The 22819-nt window shown below is 43.6% G+C and overlaps 2 protein-coding genes across 2 annotated transcripts; one reads left to right on the top strand and one right to left on the bottom strand.

The window, feature by feature from the left end:
* Nucleotides 1-2982: 2982 nt before the first annotated feature.
* Nucleotides 2983-9724, bottom strand: si:dkey-185m8.2 (trichohyalin). The gene is made up of 3 exons (XM_035148747.2): nt 9668-9724; nt 8659-9465; nt 2983-8212 (listed from the first exon to the last, which is right to left on the bottom strand). Exons 1-3 carry the CDS (start codon nt 9714-9716, stop codon nt 3186-3188), a joined length of 5883 nt encoding a protein of 1960 aa, XP_035004638.2. The 5' UTR covers nt 9717-9724; the 3' UTR covers nt 2983-3185.
* Nucleotides 9725-13128: 3404 nt separating this feature from the next.
* f13a1b (coagulation factor XIII, A1 polypeptide b) lies at nt 13129-22766 on the top strand. The gene is made up of 15 exons (XM_035148751.2): nt 13129-13277; nt 16059-16276; nt 17065-17253; nt 17688-17936; nt 18028-18146; nt 18217-18324; nt 18566-18740; nt 18945-19083; nt 19523-19626; nt 19722-19810; nt 19942-20095; nt 20525-20800; nt 20944-21104; nt 21216-21352; nt 21944-22766. The coding sequence occupies exons 2-15, from the start codon at nt 16096-16098 to the stop codon at nt 22083-22085; spliced, it is 2223 nt and encodes a 740-aa protein (XP_035004642.2). The 5' UTR covers nt 13129-13277; nt 16059-16095; the 3' UTR covers nt 22086-22766.
* The last annotated feature ends 53 nt before the right edge of the window (nt 22767-22819 follow it).

The raw sequence follows: 22819 nt of genomic DNA, 5'->3' as shown, positions 1-22819 counted from the left end.
GAATTATAGGTAATTAAACTCACTCTTTTCCCACCGTGCACGCAAATGCACAATCAGAACATGATTTATCGTAAACTAGCGCCGGACTGCCATGCTAATTATGATGTGTCAGAAATAAACCTGGAGTATTAAAGCCACTTGAATATTAATGGAGGTGTTAAAGCAGAATCACATTTATTTCCTTCCTGGGTCAAGTACTGAAAAGAAAAAACATTGTTGGAAAGACCATTATTCAAATGAGAGTGCACAGACCTTAATAAAAATCAGCCCTACCATTAACTTCTGTTTTAACGCAGCCCAGTAATTTGGTTTCGAACATTTGTGGACATGATTGACTGAGCTGTTCCTGTCCATTGTGGTGCATGTAAATGAGGCCCCATCCGTATTTCCCAAAAAGCCTGATTCAGGACCTTAAAAGGCTCCAAATAAAGATAAATTAGGGTTACCGTGTTGCCTTAATCTGAACTAATGCCGGCAAAAACCCAAATGAGTGGCCCAGAGTGGTTTCATCGTTCCCTGTTTGCACCATTCAGTGTCACGAGGCTGATGTGGAGCAAGGATTCACCTTTAAACCCAGCGATAGTGGTGATTTTCAGGTTTTTTTTGTTTTGTTTTTCTGAATGTCCTTGAATGGAAAAGAAAAAAGCATGTAATCGCTTTTTGGGCTCACAGGTCAGTTAAAAAACATTTTTACATTCTTCTACTTTTTAATTCCACATCCCAAAACCTCTCCGACCTTGGTTTTAAAAAACGTTCAGATCATCAGTTCACCTCGCCGGGGGTTAAGAAATGTGTTTTTCTTTTGAAAGGAAAGTCTGAAACCAAACTTATTAAAAAATTGTTATTGTGATTTTTAAAAGAAAACATCTATTCTGTACTTTCTTGTTTCAATACTTAATTCGAGCCATAAACTGCTCCACGGCCACCTCCAATGAAAGGGCCATATTTTTAATGCATTTATCATTTGAAAGCAGTAGTTTGAGATTTTGCGAAGATGTTGACATGAACTTTGATTCCGATGAGACCTGTGCATTAGCTCGTCTTTCTCCAACCAAATGTTTCAACATTATTTATTATGTACCCAAGCCAAAGCATGAAACTAACAAACAGTGGTATTACAAAGTTTTGTGCCTCAGTCACGACGAAGATAGCTAACTAAGCTAGTGGTGTGTCTGTCTCGGGATCGTTATAGATAGATATAGATAGATAGATAGATGACTAGCTTAGGTTAGCTATACAGTGTATAGCTCTATATAGTGATCCAGAAATGAAGCCAAAATATCTCGGATATCTACACAACCGCTCCAAAAAGTCAAGCCAAAGCATCTCAATCACCGCCTAGTGGCTGGATGCAGTATAGGTCATAAATCCTGCCTCCTGTGTGTTAGAGGATGGGACATGGACCAAACTAAAAAAGTCAGAGAACACGTTAAAGATGGTTTCTGTCATTTACGTCAGTTCTTATCACACTGACGTTTGTTCAAGTGCTAACCTTTCTGGAAAGTGTGGTTTTAATTTGTGATATGAGGCCATACAAATGGGTTAAAGCGTCATGATTGACATCCCAGACTGACTCATGAATGGTCGTGCACGTGGACCTCGCTACCTCAGCTTCATCCCACAACTGCTGCAGTGCAGACTCGGGCTCCGATTGCACAAGATGGCACCGTTCGTATCCTGAATATTGCGGCTTCATTTCTGCAGTTAACAGTTTTTATCTTGCATTTAAAAAAATGTTAATCCAAACCATCAAAAGCCAAGTATTTGTAATCACTGTATGAAGCAATCCAAGTTTATAGTAAATAAATCACGCGTTGTGATGCAATAAATGAGCTTTTTGATGTTAAATCTATGGATTTAAAAAGACCGATTCGTATGACAGGTCTGAGTTTGTGTGGGATACCTGATATGTTTAAAACATTACGCCGAAACGTATGAAAATTATGTCTGCATCAGCTGCAATTTGTCTGGCCAGACTCTTTTGAAAACAGTCCCACCCTGCAGAGATGATCAAAGGAGCAGGGATCCATCTTGACACAACAGCCTCTCATCTCGTCTCTAAAGGCGGCTCACACTGAATGGACAGATTAAAAAACATTGCTGCCATGTTAGGTACAGACCAGCACTCACACTCCATAATTATTAGCCTGATGATTGCACACGAGTGTTTTTGGATGTTGCATCTGGCTCCGCTGATGATGGAAGTTGTTGTATGTATCCAGCCGCATTTTCCCCCGGCTGTCAAAAATGGCATTCTGAGAAAAGCTGTACTCCTCTCATCAAGAGTCATAATTTACTTGTCAAAGCAGGAGTCCTCTCAGCGGGCGGGAGGCCCCCTGGGGTTATAATTGCGAGATGGTTTGCCTCTCCTGAAATGCCTCCAGTCAAGACGGGCCCCGCTCGTCTGGCTTTGTGTGCTCTTTCTTTTGAAAGTAGCCATTTACACGGAAAATGGTGGTTTTTAGAAGGAATATGAATTTGACTTGCTTCACTATACTTTCACCATCAACTCCCTATCATCAGTAACTTTCAACACTGCGGCGCACCGTCGTCTCTACTCTGACGCAAGGTCTCCATCTTGTGGAGGAAGTGAGAAAGTCAGGCGTATTTTGCTGTGGATCCAGATCAGGGAACAGATCCAGATTTCTTTCTTTAATATTGTGATATTTTCCAACATTTTCATTGGTTTCTTATAGAATAATTCATGGATCTTGATGAAAATAATCAGGCATATTTAGGGGACAGAATTTTATGAGTTTGTGGAATTTGGTGCAGATACAAATAAAAATCTGGATCTAGTGAATTTAAATGTGGGGACAGTTGGGCCTCAGCACACGTCTGCACTCTATAGATTCTAGTTTTATTTATGTTTGATGGCAAAACAGGTAGAAGTGTCCAATACTTCAACAAACCTAGCAAGAGATTGTGTCCTTTTAAGAGATAACTGTGTACTTTTACTTTACATACATTTTATTTGCAATGTGAAGTTCTTACACTGTGGGGTTTACACTTTAGATGGAGGCCTGTAGCGGCCGCAGGTTCGATTCCCACCCAAACCTTTATTGTGTGTCTTCCCCAAATTAAAATAAAACCAGTAAAAGTATTTTTATATTTTTTATTTCTTAGAAGACATATCAACTTGAATTTGTGTTTACGTGATAAATTAATTAAGTTTTGTTACAGTTCTACACCAAACACTGCCCCCTGCTGTTCGAAGCCACTATATCCTCCATCTTCTCAAACAGTCCCTCAGTCTCAGGGTTTGTTCTCTTGCTGGTCAGCACGTGAAACCTGCCGCCACATTTCTCCACGAGCCCCGTCAGCTCCCCGCTCCTCAGGATGTGCTGCTCTGCGCTCACCCCTAAAGTTTCCCCCCACGTGAACACCACCAGGGTGCGCTGCCAGATCCCTTCCCCGAGCAAACCCATGTCCTCCTCCACAGCTCTCCTGTACTTCCTCGTGCAGGCCAAGAAGACGGGCATGAGCAGGAGGACGACGTGAGGTCCCGGGTGACACCAGGAAACGCCGTCCAGGAGGCTTTTCTTTAGGTCTGTTGGGTCCGATCCGTCCCGCCACCTCAAACCCAGCGGCTCTGCCACAGCAAGGCGTCTCCCGGCTGTCTGACCTCTCCAAGACCTGAAGGTGGATCCGTCTGGTTTGGGCACTTCTCCACCCAGGATGGTGACTCCAGCTGGGCAGCGTGACGACCAGGACTCCCCCAGCACCAGCACCCTCAGATGCAACCCAGGAGAGGCTGTGCTGTTGTGACTAGATAACCTCTGACCCTGAACGACCTGTTTCCTTTCCAGGCCTTTTTCCTCTTCCATCTCTCCTCCCCTTCCTCTCATCCCTTCCTTTTCCTCTCCCATCTCTATCTCTTCTAGTGTTTCATGGTGACAGTTATTGCTCTCTGCAGCTGACTGTGCTGTTTTCGTTGTCTGATCCTCCCTTTCCTTTGTGCTCTCTCCTTGAACCGCCGCTCTGCCCTTTGCCCTTCGCTCGCTGACCTCTCGGCACATCACAAAGACGTTGTTCTCCGAACTCTCGACCGCAGCATCCGGACCTTGACCGCCCTCTAAGTTTCTTTCGTGCAACTCCGCCTCTCGCGCTTCAAGGTCTGCTTCCCACTTGCTCCATTTTTTAAGCGCCGTCTTTAGATTCTTCTCTTTTTTGTGCAGCTCGTCTTTCAGCAAAGCCAAATCTCTGCCCATCTCGGACAGCTGCTGAGTTGTAGAGTCAACGTGCTCGTTTTGCTTCTGCAGCTCAGACTTCCAATTGAGCAACTCCCGCTCCTCATTGTTTAGATAGTGCTCTCTGTCTTTCAGCTCCTTCCCTTGGTCTTTAAGACGCTTTACGTTCTTCTGAAGATCTTGACCGTGGCTGCTCAGCTCTTGCTGTTTGACTTCCAGAGCTCGTAGCAAACTTTCTATCTCCCGTTCCTTTCTCTCGATAGTCTCAGTTCTCAGTTTCAGTCCTTGCTCGTATTGATTACGCTCTTTTCGTTGCATCACAAGATTCACTTCCAGTTTTCGAAGCCCTTGCTCAAGCTCTCCCTCTTTCGCACCCAATCCAAGTCGTCTCTTGCTCAACTCTTCCTCATTTCTCCTCGTGTCCTCTTCCCTTTCCTCGACCTCCCTTTCCCTTTTCAGCAATTTCTCTTCCATCTCCTCTTCCTTCTTTCTCCACTCACTTTCTCTCTCCATCATCTGTCTCTCAAAATGCTCTCTCAGCTCCCTCTCCGTCTCCAGCTTCTCACTTGCGTCAGTTAACGCCCTGACCTCCAGATCTCTCTCTTTAAGAATGCTTTGGATTTCCTCGTATCCCCTCTGATGTTTCCTAACCTCTTCTTCCTTCTCCCTCCTCAGCTCCTCATACTTAAATTTGAAATTGTCCGCCTCCTTTCTCATCTTCTCGCTTTGCTCCTGCAGCTCCTCGTATTTCTCTGTGACGGCCACAACGCTTCGCTGGCTTTCTTCCTCCAGACGAGCCACAGCCTCGTCCTTGTCCTTGGATATCGATTCTACGTTCTCGTCTCTTCTTGCGATCTCCTTTTCATATTCCTGAATCAAGCTCATCATCTCCTTCTCCATCTTGTCTGTGAGATTCTTCAGCTCTGACTTCGTTTGCTCGATCGTGAGCTTCAGCTGGACGATCTCCTTCTCGTTGCCTCCATCCTTTTGCCTCAACCGCTCGAGTGCCTCCTCTTTCTCCTGCAGCTTCTCCAACACCTCGTCCACCTCCCTGTGTCTCTGTGCAAGAAGACTCTGTGTTTCTGTTATTTCCTCTGTCTTCTTCTCGAGGATCTCCATCAGCTTCTTCATCTCATTCTCCCTCGTCTCCTGGTCCTCCCTCCATCTCGTCTCCCTTGAGTCTGCCTCCTGTCTCATGCTTTCAATCTCTGTCTCCTTCTCTTTTAACTTTCTCTCCATTTCATTTAAAAGCTGTAGTTTCATCTCCTCCGTCCGTCTCCCTCTGTCCTGCAGTCGCTGCTCTGCCTCTTCCTGTTGGTTTAGAATCATCTTCACACTCTCTTCGTCTTTTCTTTGCACGATTTCTTCGATGTCCTTTATGTGCTCGTTCAACTTTTCTATCACTCGTTCATTTTCTTCCAGTTTTTGCATCGTCAGTCTCTTTTGATTCAACTGAACCCTCTCTCTCTTTTCTTCTTTTCGTTTTGAATGTTCTCTCATCTCTTCTATTTCTCTGTCTTTTTCTTCAAGTCTTTCCTCCAGTTCTTTCTTGTAACTTGTTTCTTTCTCCTGCCTTTGCTGCAGTTTCTCCTTCATTTCATTAACATTCAGTTCCATTGCCTCAATTTCTTTCTCTTTTTCTCTCATTCCTTGTTCTATCTCTTTCTTGTAATTTAAATAATCTATTTCTTTCTCTTTCTCTTGTTGCAGCTTAGTCTTGAGTTCCCCTACATTCAGTTTCGTCTCTTCAATCTCCTTTTCTTTTTCTTCCACCCTTTTCTCCATCTCTTTCTCGAATCTCTCTTTTTCCTTTTCACTCTCTCGCACCTTTTCTTCGACTTGGCTCAAGTGTTGTCGTTTTAACTCGTCTCTCTCTTGCAATTTTTCTAAAAGGCACTTTTCATTTTCTTGATTCATTATTTCCCTCTCTTCTATTTGGGCAGAAAACTTTAGTTGTAACTCTCTGATCTGCCTTTCTCTCTCCTGCATTTGTTTCCCACTTTCTTTTGCAAACTTTTCTCTCTGCTCTTCATTTTCTCTTTTTCTTTCTTCCTCCATGTCTCTTAGTTTTTCCTCGCACTGCTGTTGCACTCTTTCTACATCCTCCTCTTTTTCTTTCACTTTTCTATCTATCTCTCTCTGTTGTTCTGCCCTCGTCGCCTCCATTAGTTTTCTCATGTCGTTAATTTCTTCCTGATGCTGCCGTTTTAAAGCTTCCATTTCTTTGTCTTTCTCTTGAATCTTTTGCGTCACGTCTTTCTTGTGATTTAAAGTAATCGTTTCTCTCTCTTTTTCATTTTCTCGCAGTTTTTCTCTTATTTGTTTGTGATACTTCTGTTCCAGCTCTTCTATCTCCTGCTTTTTTGCTTTCACATGTTCCTCATTTTCTTTTGCAAAATGCTTTTTCAGATTTTCGATTTCTCTGCGGGTTTCTTCATTCATGTCTCTTATTTCATTTGCATGCTGTTCTCTGACCTTTTCCATATCATCTGCCTTTTCTTTCACACTCTGATGAATTTGTTCTTGGTGTTTAACTTCTAATTCACTGATTTTCCTCGTCATCTCCTGATGCTGCAGTGTTGCTGCATCGAGGGTGAACCGTTTTTCCTCTGCAGCTTTCTTCCTCAGTGCCTCCTCCTCTTTATCTCTTTCAAACAGTTTTACTTCCATCTCTCTTTTTAGTTTCTCTTCCAGCTTTGTCACCTCCCTCTCTTTTCTCTCGAGAACATTGTCACAGTGTTGTTTTGTCTCGTCCATTTCTGCTTTGAAAGATTCGACTTGTTCCGTCCACTCTGCTTCTTCTCTCTTGTGCCGCTCCACAGTTTCCTCCAGTTTCTTTCTCCACTCTTGCTCCTTCGCTCTAATGGTGTCCTCCCTCCTCTTTCTCTCTTGTTCATTATCCACACCGGCACGTTCAAGGTCAAGCAACTTCGCTTGCTGCTCGTCGATTCTTTCTCTCAGCTCCTCGACCTCTATCTCTTTCCGCTCCAGGTTAAGCATCGCCTCGTCTCTCTCTCGTCCACTTTGGTTCAGCGCGACGCGGTTTCTCTCATTTTCTACGCTCAGATCCTGTACTTCTCTCTCTTTATCCTCCGTCAGCCATCGCATCCTCTCCTCCAGCTCTCCGAAGTCCTGCTTCCTTTCACCCATCCTCCTGTCCTCCTCCTCCTCCTCCTCCTCTTCCCTTTGAACGTTGGCCTTCCCGGGCGATTTCACCTTCCTCTTCCAATCAAAGAACCACCTGATGCTCTTCATCTCCCTCTCCCTCACGTTCTTCAGCTCCAGCTCCTGACGAAGCATCTTATCTCCCATCTCCTTCAGGCGCTGGTTGAACTTTTCGTTCCTTTGACGACTCAGGTCTCTGACGTCCTGAACCAGACTTGAGAAAGCCTCGCACCTGTTCATTGTCGCCATCTTTTCCACTTTCTCCAGGAGCTCTGTCACCGTAGTGGAGCCTCCACTTCCTCCGTCTGCACTGCTGATGACATGGTACCTGCCCCTGCATTTCTCCATCAGCCACTGCAGGTCCCTGCCCCCACCCTGGATGTGCTGCTCAAAATCCACCCCCTGTCGGAGCTGATCGCCGTGGGTGAACAGCAGGATTGTGTGTCTCCATACGCCCTCGCCCAGCAGCTCCAGGTGTTCCCTCACATGTCCCGCACTCACCAGTGTGTCCACTCTCAGCGTCAGCAGGAGTGCGTGGGGCCCCGGCGGACACAACGCCACGCCATTGATGATTTCCCTCCTCATCCTCTCCGGCGTCGCCCCCGCCACACCGGCCTCCCAGCCCGGTGTGTCCACCACCGTCACTAGCCGCTTGGCCACCTCTGCTTGTCGACGGCTGCACTCCTCTGTTACCCCCCCTGCTTGGAAGAAGCCTGTTTGGCCGAGGATAGTATTCCCAGCAGAACTCTTTCCGGTTTCACGCTCCCCCAGGAGAACCAGCCTGACCTCTTGTAAACGTCTGGGAGCTTTGGAGAAAGAGTGATGAGCGTCAAGCTCGGAACCCTGAGGACCATCACCTGCCAGGAGCAAAGTGAAGGAAACAAAAGATTTCCAGTGAAACTATACTCTGCCAATATACATCTACTATAGCCTACTATACTAATATATCAGTTCACAAAATTGTTTCAGCTCATGTGCAATAGTCGTCCTCCTTTTATCCCCATTTTGGTCACCACCACCTCCTGATAAAATATATCTAGCTGGGCTTTTTAAAATAGTTGCACATGTTTGATGAAATAAATGAAATTCAACCACACAGGAAATGTAAAGTTATGAGGCTAAATGAGGCTTTAAAAAAATGTTCTTTCAAATCATCCATTTGATTACTGTTAAAATGTTGATTACATTTTTGCATATACATGTTTTTGACAATCTGTATCAAACCACGTGGCACCGAATACTTTCTGAGCCTAATCATGAAATAAAATGCTGTTTTATGAATGAATCAGACTGAAGAACTCACTCATCAGAGCAGCTTTGATGGTTCCTCTCTGCATCTGTGCCTCCATCTGCCTCTGCTTCTTCCTCCTCTCTCTGGCTCTCCTCTTCCCGTCTGCTTCCAAACCCAACAGAACCGAACTATCCATCTCCAGATGACTGTTCCCGTCTTTCTTCTCCTCCACCATCTGCTCCAGCTTCCTTATCAGCTCTTGAACCTGCTGCGTCCCATCAGCTTTCCTCAGATTGTTCACGACATGATATCTGTTCCCACACTTCTGGAGGAGCCTCTGAAGCGCCGGTCCGCTCGTCACGATCCGTTGCTCCATGGTGGTCAGGCCCAGTTCGTCTCCCCTGGTGAACAGCAGCATGGTGTGATCCCAAACTCCACTTCCCAGAGGCTCCAGGTGCTCCTCCATCTCCTGGATGTAGGCGTCAGTCACTGAGGCACAGGACCGAACCACCAGGAGCACAGCGTGGGGTCCAGGAGGACACAGCGACACGCTCCGCAGGGTTTCCCTCCTCACCCAGTTGGGGGTACTGTTGAGAGGGTAGTACCACTCCCACCCAGGGGTGTCCACCACCGTGACTCTCCTCCCCGCCACATCTGCTCGACTTTTCACACACTCCTCCGTGGGCCTCCCGCTCTCAAAGCCTCCCACTCCTCCCAGGACGGTGTTGCCCGCCGCGCTCTTCCCCGCTCCTTTCCTGCCCAGCAGGACCAGTCTAAGTTCTGGGAGAGCTGGAGGCAGGTGTGAGGCCATGGCAGCCGGCAGACTCTCATCTGAGAAGAAGGGGAGAAGGACTTCCTCAGTGCAGTGCACCGGATAAGCTGGAAGACACAGAAGAGACAAATGGAACATAATCAGTCATTGAACCTGAATTCATACTTATTTTTCTTAATTGTTTTACCTCAAGAAGCAGATACATGTCTTGTAAATACCTCAACATACGATTAGATCCTTGCTGTAGTCTTCGTAACAAATTTATGTCAGAACTAAATAGATAAAGAAGAGCTCAACAAATAGACTCACCACCATTCGGCACAGCGATTAGACTGCAGTTCTCATCTGCGGTATCCATCACCTCGCCGTCCCCTCTCTTCCTCTTGCTCTTCCTCTTCCTCTTTTTGGTTCCTGTGTGTCTTTTCACAGAAAGAACTTCTTCGGCGTCATTGCAACAGAGAAGAGAAACACCCCGATGCTACTTTCATTCAAAGCGAAGATTCGTGCTGCACAAACCCGGAGACGGAAAGTGGAAGACTCGCCACATCATGTGACCCAGCTGTGGTTTCCCAACGTCTGTGAGATGACAGGAAGTGTAGAGGTGGCACGGTGAGCTTTTGTGACACAGTTGGAACATGTTTGCAAAACACACACTGACCACACACTGGTGCCTACACGCACACTCGCATGCTGCACACGGTTGCAGGTATTTATTCACGTATGCGCATGTTTTACATGTAGAACAAGTGTTTGCATTCTGGAACACGTGCAGGCTTCATGATGAGCGCTGCAGAGCTCACTACGCTGTCCTGTGGTGAATGTGTGGCACTTCTGTTTCCTTTCCCCACAGGCCAAGTGATGCAAGCTAATTTAAACTTGTGGTTAGAAGCACAATGTGAAGAAACAGCAGACTGAGGTCCATTTTGTGTGTGTGTGAGTGTACATTTTAAATACAGCTCTTAACAAAGTGGAAAACTCTTCATATAAACTGAAACTAAGTGGCGTCAAATGAGGTTCAATGTTTATCTGAGCATCCGAATCCAAACTGTACGTTGCTTAAGTTATTTAGTGTTTCACTTCAAAACTCAAATGGTGCAATCAGCCAACCAAAATAAAATTAATTAAAGAAATGTCCCATTTCACAATGTTAAGGAAAGGGATTCAAATGTTCCTGGATCCTCCCCTTTGTACAGATTTAAGTGTGGTTTCGTAACCATTCACTTTACTTTATTTCTGTGAAAAGTTGACGTCTGTAATTGTTGTTGGTTCAGTTTTGGTTTTGTGGTATTTTTTTGGGTGTACGTGTAAATGGGTAAATGCTAAAACGACACCAAAGCGGAGCAGCCGGTGATTGATGAGCTCTGCGGCTGTAATAGAGATGCATTTGTTTTCCAACAGTCGTCGCATTGTGTGAGGAGCCAGAACCCGTCAACATGTGGTCGGAGCCGCCTGCTGTCGCCGCACCTTGGCCGAGTGGCGTCCCTGGCTGCGTTACACGGTACAACCCGTTCTCATGTCCAGCCCAGGACCATGAACACGCATTGGATCACATCATTCATGATTCACCCTTTCCTTCAGGGTTGATCAAAAACAAACCCTGTTTATGGAAAGGAGTGAATCAGCTGTATTGATCTGGTGCCGTTATTGAGGTCTGTTCAGTGTTTGGTGAGTTTTACCACGACGATTGCCTTTGCTCATATGTGCTGCTTTTTGTAAATGTCAAATGAGGCACTTTTCACTTTGGACTCCCTGCAGCAGGAGTGGCAGCAGCTCCTCCCTCCAAACATGAGGCTGTGTGACATCTGAACCACAACTGCTCTGAATCCATATACTTTATACAACATACACATTTGCATTGGCTGATTCGTTGCTCCTGATGTGAGCTGGTCAATCAGGACGATAAGTGCTCGTGGAGTGCACATCCTCTCGGCCTTTAAAGGGGAATTAAACTGTATTTATGTTTGATGGAAAATCTTGGCGGCCTGAAATGAAATGAGTAAGAAAGGAAATCTTCTGCCCGGTGTGGTTGCTCTTTAATATGCTTCAACACAGTGTCAGTGCCAATATGGAAAAGAAGTGTACAAGCTAGAGTGACTGTAGAAAGTGGTTTCAGTAAGTAAGAGGCGTATCAGTGGTTGTGGTAAAAAGTACAACTAACACTCAAAGTAAAAGATACTCTAACTCAAACCGTGATCTTTCCTGCTTCATATCCTCCACCAAGGAGGTTATGCTTCACCTCTATCCATTTGTTTGTCTGTGTGCTGCTAGTTAGTAGGATTACACAGAAATGACTGGATGGATTAACACGACTATGTCTAGTTCATAATGTAAAAATTGCATTTATTCTTCCCTCTCTGTATTTTTTCTGTACAAATATATACATTTTATACTAATAACATATTTTGTCTTTGATACTAATATATAACCTATATATTTTTGGGTGTAGTTTTTTTATGGTATTACTGGTTTCTATACCACATACCACACATACTTATACTATGTATCTACTCTATGTTGTGTGAACTAAACTAAACTACTAACAGTAAAAGTAAAAGAAGTATTGGGTCACTACAACTCAAATAATGATCTTTCCCCCAATCAATTCATTTTAGTTCTGGAGTGAAAGTTTAATTTGTTGCATAATTGGCTTTTGATCTAGAATTAAGTCCAAAACCATAAATACACACAGAGGAGAAGAAGAGAGGACAAACGGTGGTTCACTGATCGGAGCCCGACACACACTGGGTGTGTCCTGACGATAACACAAACCAAAAGCAACACTTCTGATAAACCACACGAGTCCCGACAAACCACATCACCGTCAGAGGTGATCGGACGCCGAACACACCTGTGACCAAAGAGACGGAATTAAAACACTAAAAAATGAGCAGAACTAAAGAATAAACAAACATCTAGAAATAGAATCAGTCGGAGCTCCGGCTGTGAACAAACAATGCAGCTGCAGAATTAGGTGCAAGATAAATATGAAGAATCAGCAAAACTAAATTAACACATTTCACATGTTACACAAGTTTACAGACAACTGTTCTTTCTTCAGTCGAAACCAAACTCAATGTCAGACTCCGTTTTAAATAATGAGGATTTTAACTTGAAAAGTCGAAAAGCAAGGGTGACACTTTCATCTTCAACTGAAAGTGTCAGTGGCACATGGCGGTGTCGGGAGTTTTGGTCGATGCTGTTGTTGCCAACCATAGAATTTAAAGGGGTTTGGAGCCATTCTTGGTGGGGGGCGACGCCTCTCAACTTGGCAATTGCTTTGCCAACCTATAGCAATGCTCCTGGTGCTCTTCTCGTGTGTAAATTGCCTGTAGGTATAATCCTGGTTGTTAACCCTGTGATGGACTCGGATAACAACACAGGGTTCACCAGGATGTACTTGCACCTTAATGTCAGCTGGGATTGACCCCACAATGTTCTGGATGTCCCTGTGATTCATTTCGAGGAGAACATGAACATCTGTGAACTTTAATTGCAATTCATCCAGTGGTTGTGACTAAAACAAATCTGAAAAATCGATTTCATAAGTTGAAAGCAATCATTTAATCATATTAAGTGTGTGTGTCCCATGTGACAGCTGTGGTCCATGACTTTCTGTCCGAGCCTCATCCAGCTGTGGTTTGTGCCAAGATGGTAGATTCCACATCCTGCTCCCAAGTTGGACTGACCACGACAACACTATTTCCCTGCAGAGGTCTTAAACACACACACACACACACACACACACACACACACACACACACACACACACACACACACACACACTGCAGGGTATATAAGCAGAAGCAGAGGACTCCCGGTCGGAGAAGCAGCAGCAGACTGACTCCAGCCAGCAGCAGCTCCTCTCTCCAGCTTCCTCTGAGTCCAACGCTGCGTTGAAACAGACGCAAACATCTCTCACGTAAGTAAAACTTCTGCTTTAATGCATCGGCTTTTATTGCAGCAAAATTCCTCACAAGTTCAGTAACTTCATCTTCTTTATATCTTCCAGATGTGACGATTGCAAATTAATTAGCTGATACATCTGAGAGTCGTTTAAAATGTTTTGCAGCTCTTGTGCAACGCTTGAAACAAACAGATTTAATTTTTTGCTGCACTGAAAAGCTCCGTTCTGCTGCTAAATCTGTTTCTTCTGTGTCAGCATTTGCCAGAGTCGTGTTAGAAAACACATCCGTGCATATATTTCACGGAAGTGTCTAACGAATAGAAAAGAACTTGAATTAGAATTTGGTTGTACTTGTACTTAAGTATTTCTATTTTATGTTACTTGAACATATACTTGTACTCTTAAAAATTTTCTTTTTTCTTTTCTTGGAAACTTTGTACTCGTGAGCTTCCCATGTACAAGTTACTTTTATATAATATAACATTAAAAAAAGATCAGGGTTCACAGCTACAACATGAAACTGCTGCTGTCCTGCTAATGCATCAGTAACAATAATCCACACTGTAGATTATTTAATGCTCTGTTGTGTACAATGGGATAGAAGTTTCATTCCTTATTTATCTGTACTTGTACTTCTAAGTTATTTGAATATTTTGAGATGAGACAATTACAGACAGAAAATCACAAACCAACAATTTCAACATTTTTGATAATCAAACAACGATTAGTGGTTTTCTAAGTTAAAATGCAGAAGTTCCCTGCTACTCAAATGTGAGATTTTGACAGCCTTTTTTAAAAATTTTTTACTTTGACCGTTTTATAGCAAACTGACTATAGATATTGTTGGATCAAACAAGAACTTTGGTGTTTGAGGGCATTTAATGGAATACAATAGAAAAGCAGTTAATAAAAATAACAATTGGTTATAGCCATGTTAATCCACCACAACAGTAAGGGAAGTGCAAATAGCAGAATTTCAGTGGGAGTCGTATGAGAGAAACAATTTATTTCCACCAAAATCATTAACAGAGTCTATAAAGGTGAAAAACAACAAATATGAATGAATAAAAACTACCTGGCCACTGTGGTTATAAAACAAACTGTTCGAGTCGGACTCAGTTCTGGGTGTGAACACATCAAAATCAACACAAACAAAGACCCTCAGTGTTCTCACTCTGACTCATTTAGCTAAAAATGACATCAACCCCCTTCAGCCCACACGGGGTCCGTCTAAAACGGGCCGTCGTTACAATGATGTAAGCATGTGGTAAGACTGATTTAACCATTAAACACACAAACATCTGTTTTCACGAGATGCTACAAACACCTGCCCGAGGAGTGGAAAGGCTCCGTGTTACGTAATGTGGGCGAGTGCTGGACGAGGAGGGAAGTTTGGGCCGACGTTTGGCTCCATGAGTCATTCAACACAGTGAACGCTCTGTTTTCACCTTCAACACCAGCAGAGATTTGCTGACGTGTGTTTTCTCTGCAGCTCAGCACAGCGACAACTGAGCAGACGAAGAGAGACGGACTTTGTTAGTTTAAATAAATGCAAATGTTTCCATAGTAACATTAGGTCCTATGAACACTACTTTGTTGTAGCCCGTTCAAAAAAGTCACAATTTTATGTTGCTGGGTTTGATCAATAACAATGTCTCATATTCTTTGACATTATTATACTTTTATATGTAAAAAAAAAATCTAAATCTACTTTCATAGGAACTAAAACTTTCATATAAATGCAGTTGAGTGCAAGTATAATATTTGCCTCTGAAATAAAGGGGAATTGAAGTAGCAAGAAAACAGAAATACTCAAGAAAAGTAGCAATTTATTTTAGTTACATCCAACACTTTGACATTTCTGTGACACACGTGAGTAGTGTGAAAATTCAACAACCACAATACAGTTTGTACTACCACTGGGACTGTGGTTAACAGTAGTACAGCTCAAGTTATTGCTACCATCAGTACTCCCACAATGTGATTTTTTTACAGTGTATGTTATTGGTGTCCCAGTTCACTTTCAAAACGCTTGAGTTCAATTTTGTGCTCATTTGAAAACTTTACACGTAAAATGTGATAAATAGGAAGATGTAACATGACGTAACTTCCTAATAAGATGACATCCCACTAAACAAAACCCTGTGAGGCTGAGCTTTGTCTTTTAATAGACGTGATTAATGGTCTGTGTTGAAACTGATCTTCCTCTCTCCGCGACCACGAAGTCACGAGACAATATTTGTGAAGTGAAAATAAAGCATGAACACTTTCTTTACCAGCGTCTCACAGGAGGAGCAGTGACTGTAGAACTCATGTGCAGCCCAACACACAAACACACATGTTAACACACATGGAAACACATGTTACATAAACGTCTTTGAAACGGCTCTTTGTACTTCTCAAAGCATATTGGAAATTTCATCATTCATAGACTAGTTACATTTTTATTCACTTTACTTTAATGGCTTTCCCATTTTGAAAACCCTTCTTTCATGAATAAAAGTGGTCTCAGACACACACACACACACACACACACACACACACACACACACGTTTCCACTTGTTCCACAGATGTGAAGCAGATGAGCATGAAAACACCTCCTGCAGAGATGAGTGGAGCATGATTGGAATTCTTTAGAAACTGCACACACAAACTACAAAGACACAAACTACAGTACAAGCACATTTCAGACATGACATCAGAGGCAAGGGGTGTGTGTAACCCCACGGAATCTACGTTTTTCTAATAAATATGTGAGAAACAATAAGGAAACGTTGTCCTTTCTCCTCTTCCAGTCCTGAGAGGGATCATCCGCCCTGAACTATCGCCACCATGTCTGATCAAGGTGCCACCGCAGTTCCGTCCGAAGCCCCCCCTCCACCCTCTGGGCCCCGTCCCAAGGGGACGAGCCGTGGCCGCACCTCAGTTCCCATGGCCAGCGCCAACTCTGACTCCACAGACATCCCTGAGTTTGAGTTCTTCGGAACCCCGAGAGGACTTCCACCTCTGACCGGTAAGGGGGCAGTACTCATACATCTTATAGCATTTTTCTTTGTAGTATATTTACCCTCAGAAAAAAGATCAAGTGTTAATGGATGAAATTTCCTACATAAGAAAGTTTAAAAAGAGAAGAACAGATGTCACAGTGCATCTTGGCTGGAGGAGATAAAGTCCTTTTCCCAGCAGTGACACAGTTTACAGTAACTTTTGCACATGATTGACGTCCAAACAGGATAAATCCCGCTGACTTCCTGCAGCTCGTCGCCATGCCGACGCCTGTTTTATTGTGACAGAGCGACCGGGAGATAACCAGATGTTACAGGAATTTATTATTATGCAATGTCTATTGCACATGTGGTAAATTAAATTATAGCAGAAAATCTAATTGAAAGAAAATAACAAATGAATAAACGATGAGGTTTTTTTGTTCGTTAACAAGTTTCCAGTTTTCAGAAACTTACATTTTTCCACCAAAGTACATATTTTATAACTTAAATGATTGATATCGATAAAGAGAGATACTGAGAGGTGTGTTTTGGCCTCTGTGATGTGATATCAGGGCAAATATCTGTATAGCTGTATAGAAATAACCTATTTTAAAAAAGTTTAAACTCATCCTCATCCTCATCACCTGTGAAAATGAATCATTAAATTCCGTTTTTTCCTTCAAAGTAACATTTTTCGGCATATTTTTTTTTAAGTGGACAACATGAAGTCTGGGGTGAAAATGGGGAGACTTGAGAAAAATGAGTCTTGAAAATGGTTTGAAGCCGCCCTCACTCCTCGCCTGTGTGTGTTCAGAGTTTCTCGACATCACCGAGGTGGACATGATGAAGGAGCCAGATAAAGGCAACACAATTCAACACCACACCGCGTATTTCAACACCAACAATCTCATCGTCCGCCGGGGACAAGAGTTCCAGGTCAAGGTCACCTTCAACCGTCCCTACGACGCCGCGAGCGACAAGTTCGCTGTGGAGTTTGTCATCGGTGAGGCCAGTGGACTGTAAAGAGTGACGTGACGTGCTCTCCTTCTTAATCAATCAATCAAATTATTTCTTAGTCGTACATAAATTCAACTTTTAACCTCATGGAAGTTTTAATCTGAAGTTTGAAATCGAATTTATAGAATATTTTTTAACCAGTTTTCAAAAGTTTAGTTTCATTCCATAGCTATTAAACAACTTTTAACTAGTGTACAGTTTATTATTGAGGAGAGTCGTTTTCTTAAGAATTGCCACAACAAAACTTTTTAAAATATTATTTTTTCATCACTTTTTAGCATCTTGTTATATTTAATTTAATTTGATCCTGTATTTCCCTATATATTTTTTGTGCAGCAACTTGTTATGTACTTGAAATATAGTGTTGATCAAAGCTTTTTCACGTTTACCTTCATGCAGTAACTTTGCTCTGACACCCAGGCTCCAGCCCTCAGTTCAGCAAGGGCACCTACATCCCCGTCTTCCCCACTAAGGATCGTCAGAGCTCCTGGAAAGGCCGCGTCACAGACAAGTCAGGCAACTCGGTCACCATGGGCATCACTCCTATGGCCAACTGCATTGTGGGGAAGTACCAGATGTACGTCGCCGTGGCGACACCCTTCGGCATCCGCAGGACGACGCGGGACGACAGCCGAGACCTCTACATCATCTTCAACCCCTGGGTGGCAGGTCGGTTTAGGCCTCACCTCATCAACACTTTGTTTCCCGTTGCTTGTATCTCACCTTGATGTTCACAAACATCCTCATGACCTTCTGTCAGATGACGCTGTGTTCCTGGATGATGAGAGGGAGAGGGAGGAGTCTGTGATGACTGAGATGGGGATCATCTACCACGGCGCCTACGACGATGTCTCGGAGAGAAACTGGAACTATGGACAGGTTGGACACAAACTGATCAACGACTTTAAGACTTTTTTTACCCACTAAATTTTCAAACCTTTCCCTTTAGTTTAACCATGGAGTCCTGGATGCCTGCCTGTACATCATGGACAGGTGTGAGATGCCCATCACCAACAGGGGAGACCCCATCAAGGTGACCAGAAAGGCCTCTGCTATGGTGAGAGAATATTCATGGTCATTGTTTAAAGCAACACTATGTAACTTTTACTGAGCAACAGCGCCCTCTGCAGACACAAGGGGTGATTAATTCAGTTATCCCACTCACTGATAGAGATGATGTAATAATCAATTTATATTTATGACTTGATAATTCAGTCAAAAGGAAAAAAGTTATGCTAAATTGCAGGAACTTGTAATAGCTTCATTCCACTGTGTTTTATTTGATTTGTCGTTCTCAGCTGAACTCTCGTGATGACGATGGCGTGTTGGTGGGGAACTGGAACGGCGACTACACCTACGGCGTGGCGCCCACCTCCTGGACCGGCAGCACAGAAATCCTGATCAGCTACGCCAGAAGCAAGATGCCCGTCTGCTACGCTCAGTGCTGGGTCTACGCCGCCGTCTTCAACACCTGTGAGACCCTGAACGGATATTTTACATTTTCCACTTCCTCTGAGTTAAATGACCTCACGTTCAAGACAGAGACGTCTTCATGAGTTGGTTCAAAGGAGCCACGTTGTTCTGACTAAACTTACACCAGGCAATGTAATCAATTATCAACCACCTCTTGATTTTCCGCTTTTGCTTTTCGTTTAATGTTTTGCCCCCGTGTCCCAGTTCTGCGCTGTCTGGGCATCCCATCCCGAGTCGTCACAAACTTCTTCTCGGCCCACGACAACGACGGAAACCTGAGGACCGACATCATCCTGGATGAGACCGGCAGGATTGACCGCAACCGCACCAGGGACTCGATCTGGTACCACGTTGTCCTTGACATTTTAACTTTTTAAGACATTTTTGTTCTCCTGGTGATGGTGAGGCTACAATTGTCAAATTATCTGTGAAGCGCCTTTATTAATTTAGTGGTCTTTACCATTTTAGCACCAAACCCCCATTTCAGACTCTGGTCTGTGTTCCTTGTCTCCAGAGGATGATCCTGAATGTTTTTGGTGACTCCCTGACCTTTTCATTTGGCAATGACATTAATCTGGCACATTCATGCTTCTCAGAGGATGAACCATATTGAAAACATAATCAATCAGATTTGCTGGACACCTTCAGGCTTCTGTAGAGAAAACTGTATGATTTTAATGACCTCATTTAGCCAGAACTAGTAAAACTATGAGGATGACAAGTTTAGATAATGATTCATATAACTTCCTGATAATATGTAAACTAATGTTTGTGATTGTCAGGAACTACCACTGCTGGAATGAGTGCTACATGACCAGGCCAGATCTCCCTACTGGCTTTGGAGGTTGGCAAGTTGTGGATGCGACACCACAGGAGACCAGTGATGGTACATGATGATGATGATGATGTGAATTATCTGCTGGCTTTAAATACAGTGCACTGATGATCAGTATTTAAACTCCTCTTCCATGATTCATTCAGGCATGTACAGATGTGGTCCTGCCTCAGTCCACGCCATCAAACATGGGCAGATTTGCTTCCCCTTCGACGCTGCCTTCGTCTTTGCCGAGGTGAGTCTGGTGCTCCCGCCTGCAGCGCCTAGGAAAGTTGTTATTTCACACTGTAGGTTCACGCTGTAGCCGTAAAATTCCCTTTGCCGGGGGGGTCAGTCTGAGGTTTTGTGGTGCTTTTCTCCCTACAGGTCAACAGCGACGTGGTGTTTTACTCCCGGAGGAAAGACGGGACCATGGAGCCAGTCAAAGTGAACCGGACTCACGTCGGCCGCATGGTGTTGACCAAAGCTCTTGGAGACATGACCAGTCGCGATATCACCGACCAGTACAAGTTCCCTGAAGGTCGGTGACCCCATCCTTTTCTCTTTATCTAACTTCAAAACAGGCACCAACATGAATATACTAAGTCACACTCAAAGCAACACCATGTAGCTTTAACTGAGCAACAGCGCCCTCTGCAGCCACACGCGGCATGTGCCCCCAAGAGGCGGCCGTCTGAGTCCAGATTTTTAGTGTGGGAATCAGCTCCAGTTGGCTTCATTCTGGTTCGATTTCACCCTGAGCTTTCACTCGGAAAAGAGGCAAAATACTCGGGCCAATGCTGGTTGGCTTCATTTTACAACAAATTCTGACTGCTTAAAGCCCAAATCCTTTCGTTACTGGGGGAATGAGAATAGTTCCCTCTCAAGTCAGGAGAAAGTATTAAAACTTCCAGATGGTGATCAGAGAATTCATTCATCCCTCTACATTTATTTCAATCATCCAATACAGGCAGTGCACAGGAGCGGACCGTGCTGGAGAAAGCAGAGGAGTACGGCTGCAAACGAGAGAAGTCGGACCCTCCCCAGGCCGACGTGGACCTGGTCCTGCCCACCATGGAGATCAGCATGGGCGACGACTTTGAGCTGAGCCTGGAGTTCATCAACCGCAGTGACCAGCAGCGAACCGTAGACGCCTACATCAGCGGCAACATGGTGTATTACACCGGAGTCACCAGCTCTGAGTTCCTGTTCCAGACTCCCTCAGTGATCATTCAACCCAACAGTAGTGAGTCCTCTCCCTCAGAAATCGGGGAATCTTGGAATTGTTTTGCAGATGCTTTGGGTTTTATATATTGTGGTTATAAAAGAAAAAGATGCATGCACTTAATAAGAAAAAAGAGAGCAGCGTTGTGTTTTTACCTCCTGCAGCTGTGAAGGAGTTGGTGGACGTCAAGTCAAAGAAGTACATGAAGCATCTGGTGGAACAGGCAAACCTTCACTTCATCTTTACTGGGAAGGTCGAGGAGACCGGCCAGATCATCACCACCATGAAAGTGGTCACCCTGCACAACCCCAAAATCAGCGTTGAGGTCTGAAATAATCCGTTTCCCCACAAATCAATTTGGGGGTACACGTCCTGCATGACCGAATTTCACTTTAAGCGGTTGTTTGTGTTATTTTTGTTCCTGTGTGTACTTCAGGTATCCGGTGGAGGCAAAGTCAGTGATGAGATGATGGCGAGGGTCCAGTTTACAAACCCCTTCACCTTCAGCCTGGACGACGTCTACATTCGCATGGAAGGACCCGGGGTCATGGCGACCAAGTCCAAATATTACAGGTGAGCTCTCAGGCCAAGCCACAACATATCTGAGTGCAAGCGTATAAAATTTGAGCAGAAGCGGAACCGATCTCAGCAGGAGCAGGGGCGGGCTGAGTGCGAGAGCGGGGTTTTTGAGAGCATTTTAAAATCTGAACGTGAAATCAACAAGTCCTGCTCTCAAACTGAAAGATGGATAATGAATGAAGATAGGAAAGAAAACACATAGCTTCAGATATTTCATATAACTTGCATTCCTGATTTCATATTCAAACACAACAAAACTTAAACAGCATTTTTTTATGTAAGTTACGGAACAGATGCTTTTTATTCACAATTTCATTTCCTGCAAAACCCCCAAAGAGTAAAAACATGAAATACTAAGACTAAGTGTGAAATTCATTATTTAAAATGTTCTGTTATGTGGGTGTAAATGTTGCGTGCGTATAAAATGTCCTTTTCTTTAGCGACACATAAATGAATGTATGCAATAACCGTAAAGTGATGGGTCATGTTGTAGTAAAGACTTGTTTACAGCTATGTTTGGTTCCTTGTTTAGATTTTCTGGGGCTTATGGTTTATTGGTAACATTGGAATGTTTCCTGGTTTCAGTCTGATCCCGGGAGGCTCCTCTCTGACCTGGACCGAGTACTTCAACCCGCAGAGAAGCGGCTCCACCAGAGTGATCGTCACCCTGGACTGTCCCGCTCTCAGGCAGGTCTCCGGCCAGGCGTCCATCACCATCCAGCCCTGAGGGACGCCACAGAATCACCGATGTCCCACATCATTTAACTCACCTACACTTTAGCCAGAATATAAACCTATAATATAGACTGTAGGTTTACAACAGCTAGCATTTATAACACAAAGGGGTAATTGAAATAGTTTTGTCGTGTTAGGAAAAAGACAGCTATGGGATTTTTTTTTTGTATGATTACAAACTAGTGGATCCACATAAAATGTTCTATCGTAGTGAATTTTGTCTTTTTGACCATTTGATAGCTCAAATGTTTTCATATGAGGATTATTTCTTAAATTTAAAGCTGCAGTAATCAGGTTTATTTCTACTGGGGAGTAGAATTACTCCAAAAATATCTAAACAGAAATATGTTATTGTCTTAATAATTCGATAGGACCTGGATTTATCAGATAGGAAATGTTCCATTAAAAATAATGAGCTAAAAAAAGGCTGAAAAGCTCAGTGGGATGATATTTGTCTGTGAATATTAGCAACTAAATTTATGCTAATGTTCAAATTTCAGTTACAAAATACTGATTAATGCAACTTTAACTTTTCCACTGGAAAATGTAGCCCTGCTATGCAACAACAATTACATTTAAACTGTTGTATTTTAGTTAGTGTTCTGACAACTCTTTATATAAACGTGTACAAGAACAAATGCAACCATCAAAAACAATAAAACATCCAAACCTGCATGGTTTTATTCCTGTGATGGAAATTCATCTTGAGAGTTGAAATAATGAGAT

Source organism: Hippoglossus stenolepis, chromosome 23, assembly GCF_022539355.2.
Source record: "Hippoglossus stenolepis isolate QCI-W04-F060 chromosome 23, HSTE1.2, whole genome shotgun sequence".
In the NCBI taxonomy this organism is placed as follows: Eukaryota; Metazoa; Chordata; class Actinopteri; order Pleuronectiformes; family Pleuronectidae; genus Hippoglossus; species Hippoglossus stenolepis.
This window is presented reverse-complemented; position numbering and strand designations above follow the sequence as displayed.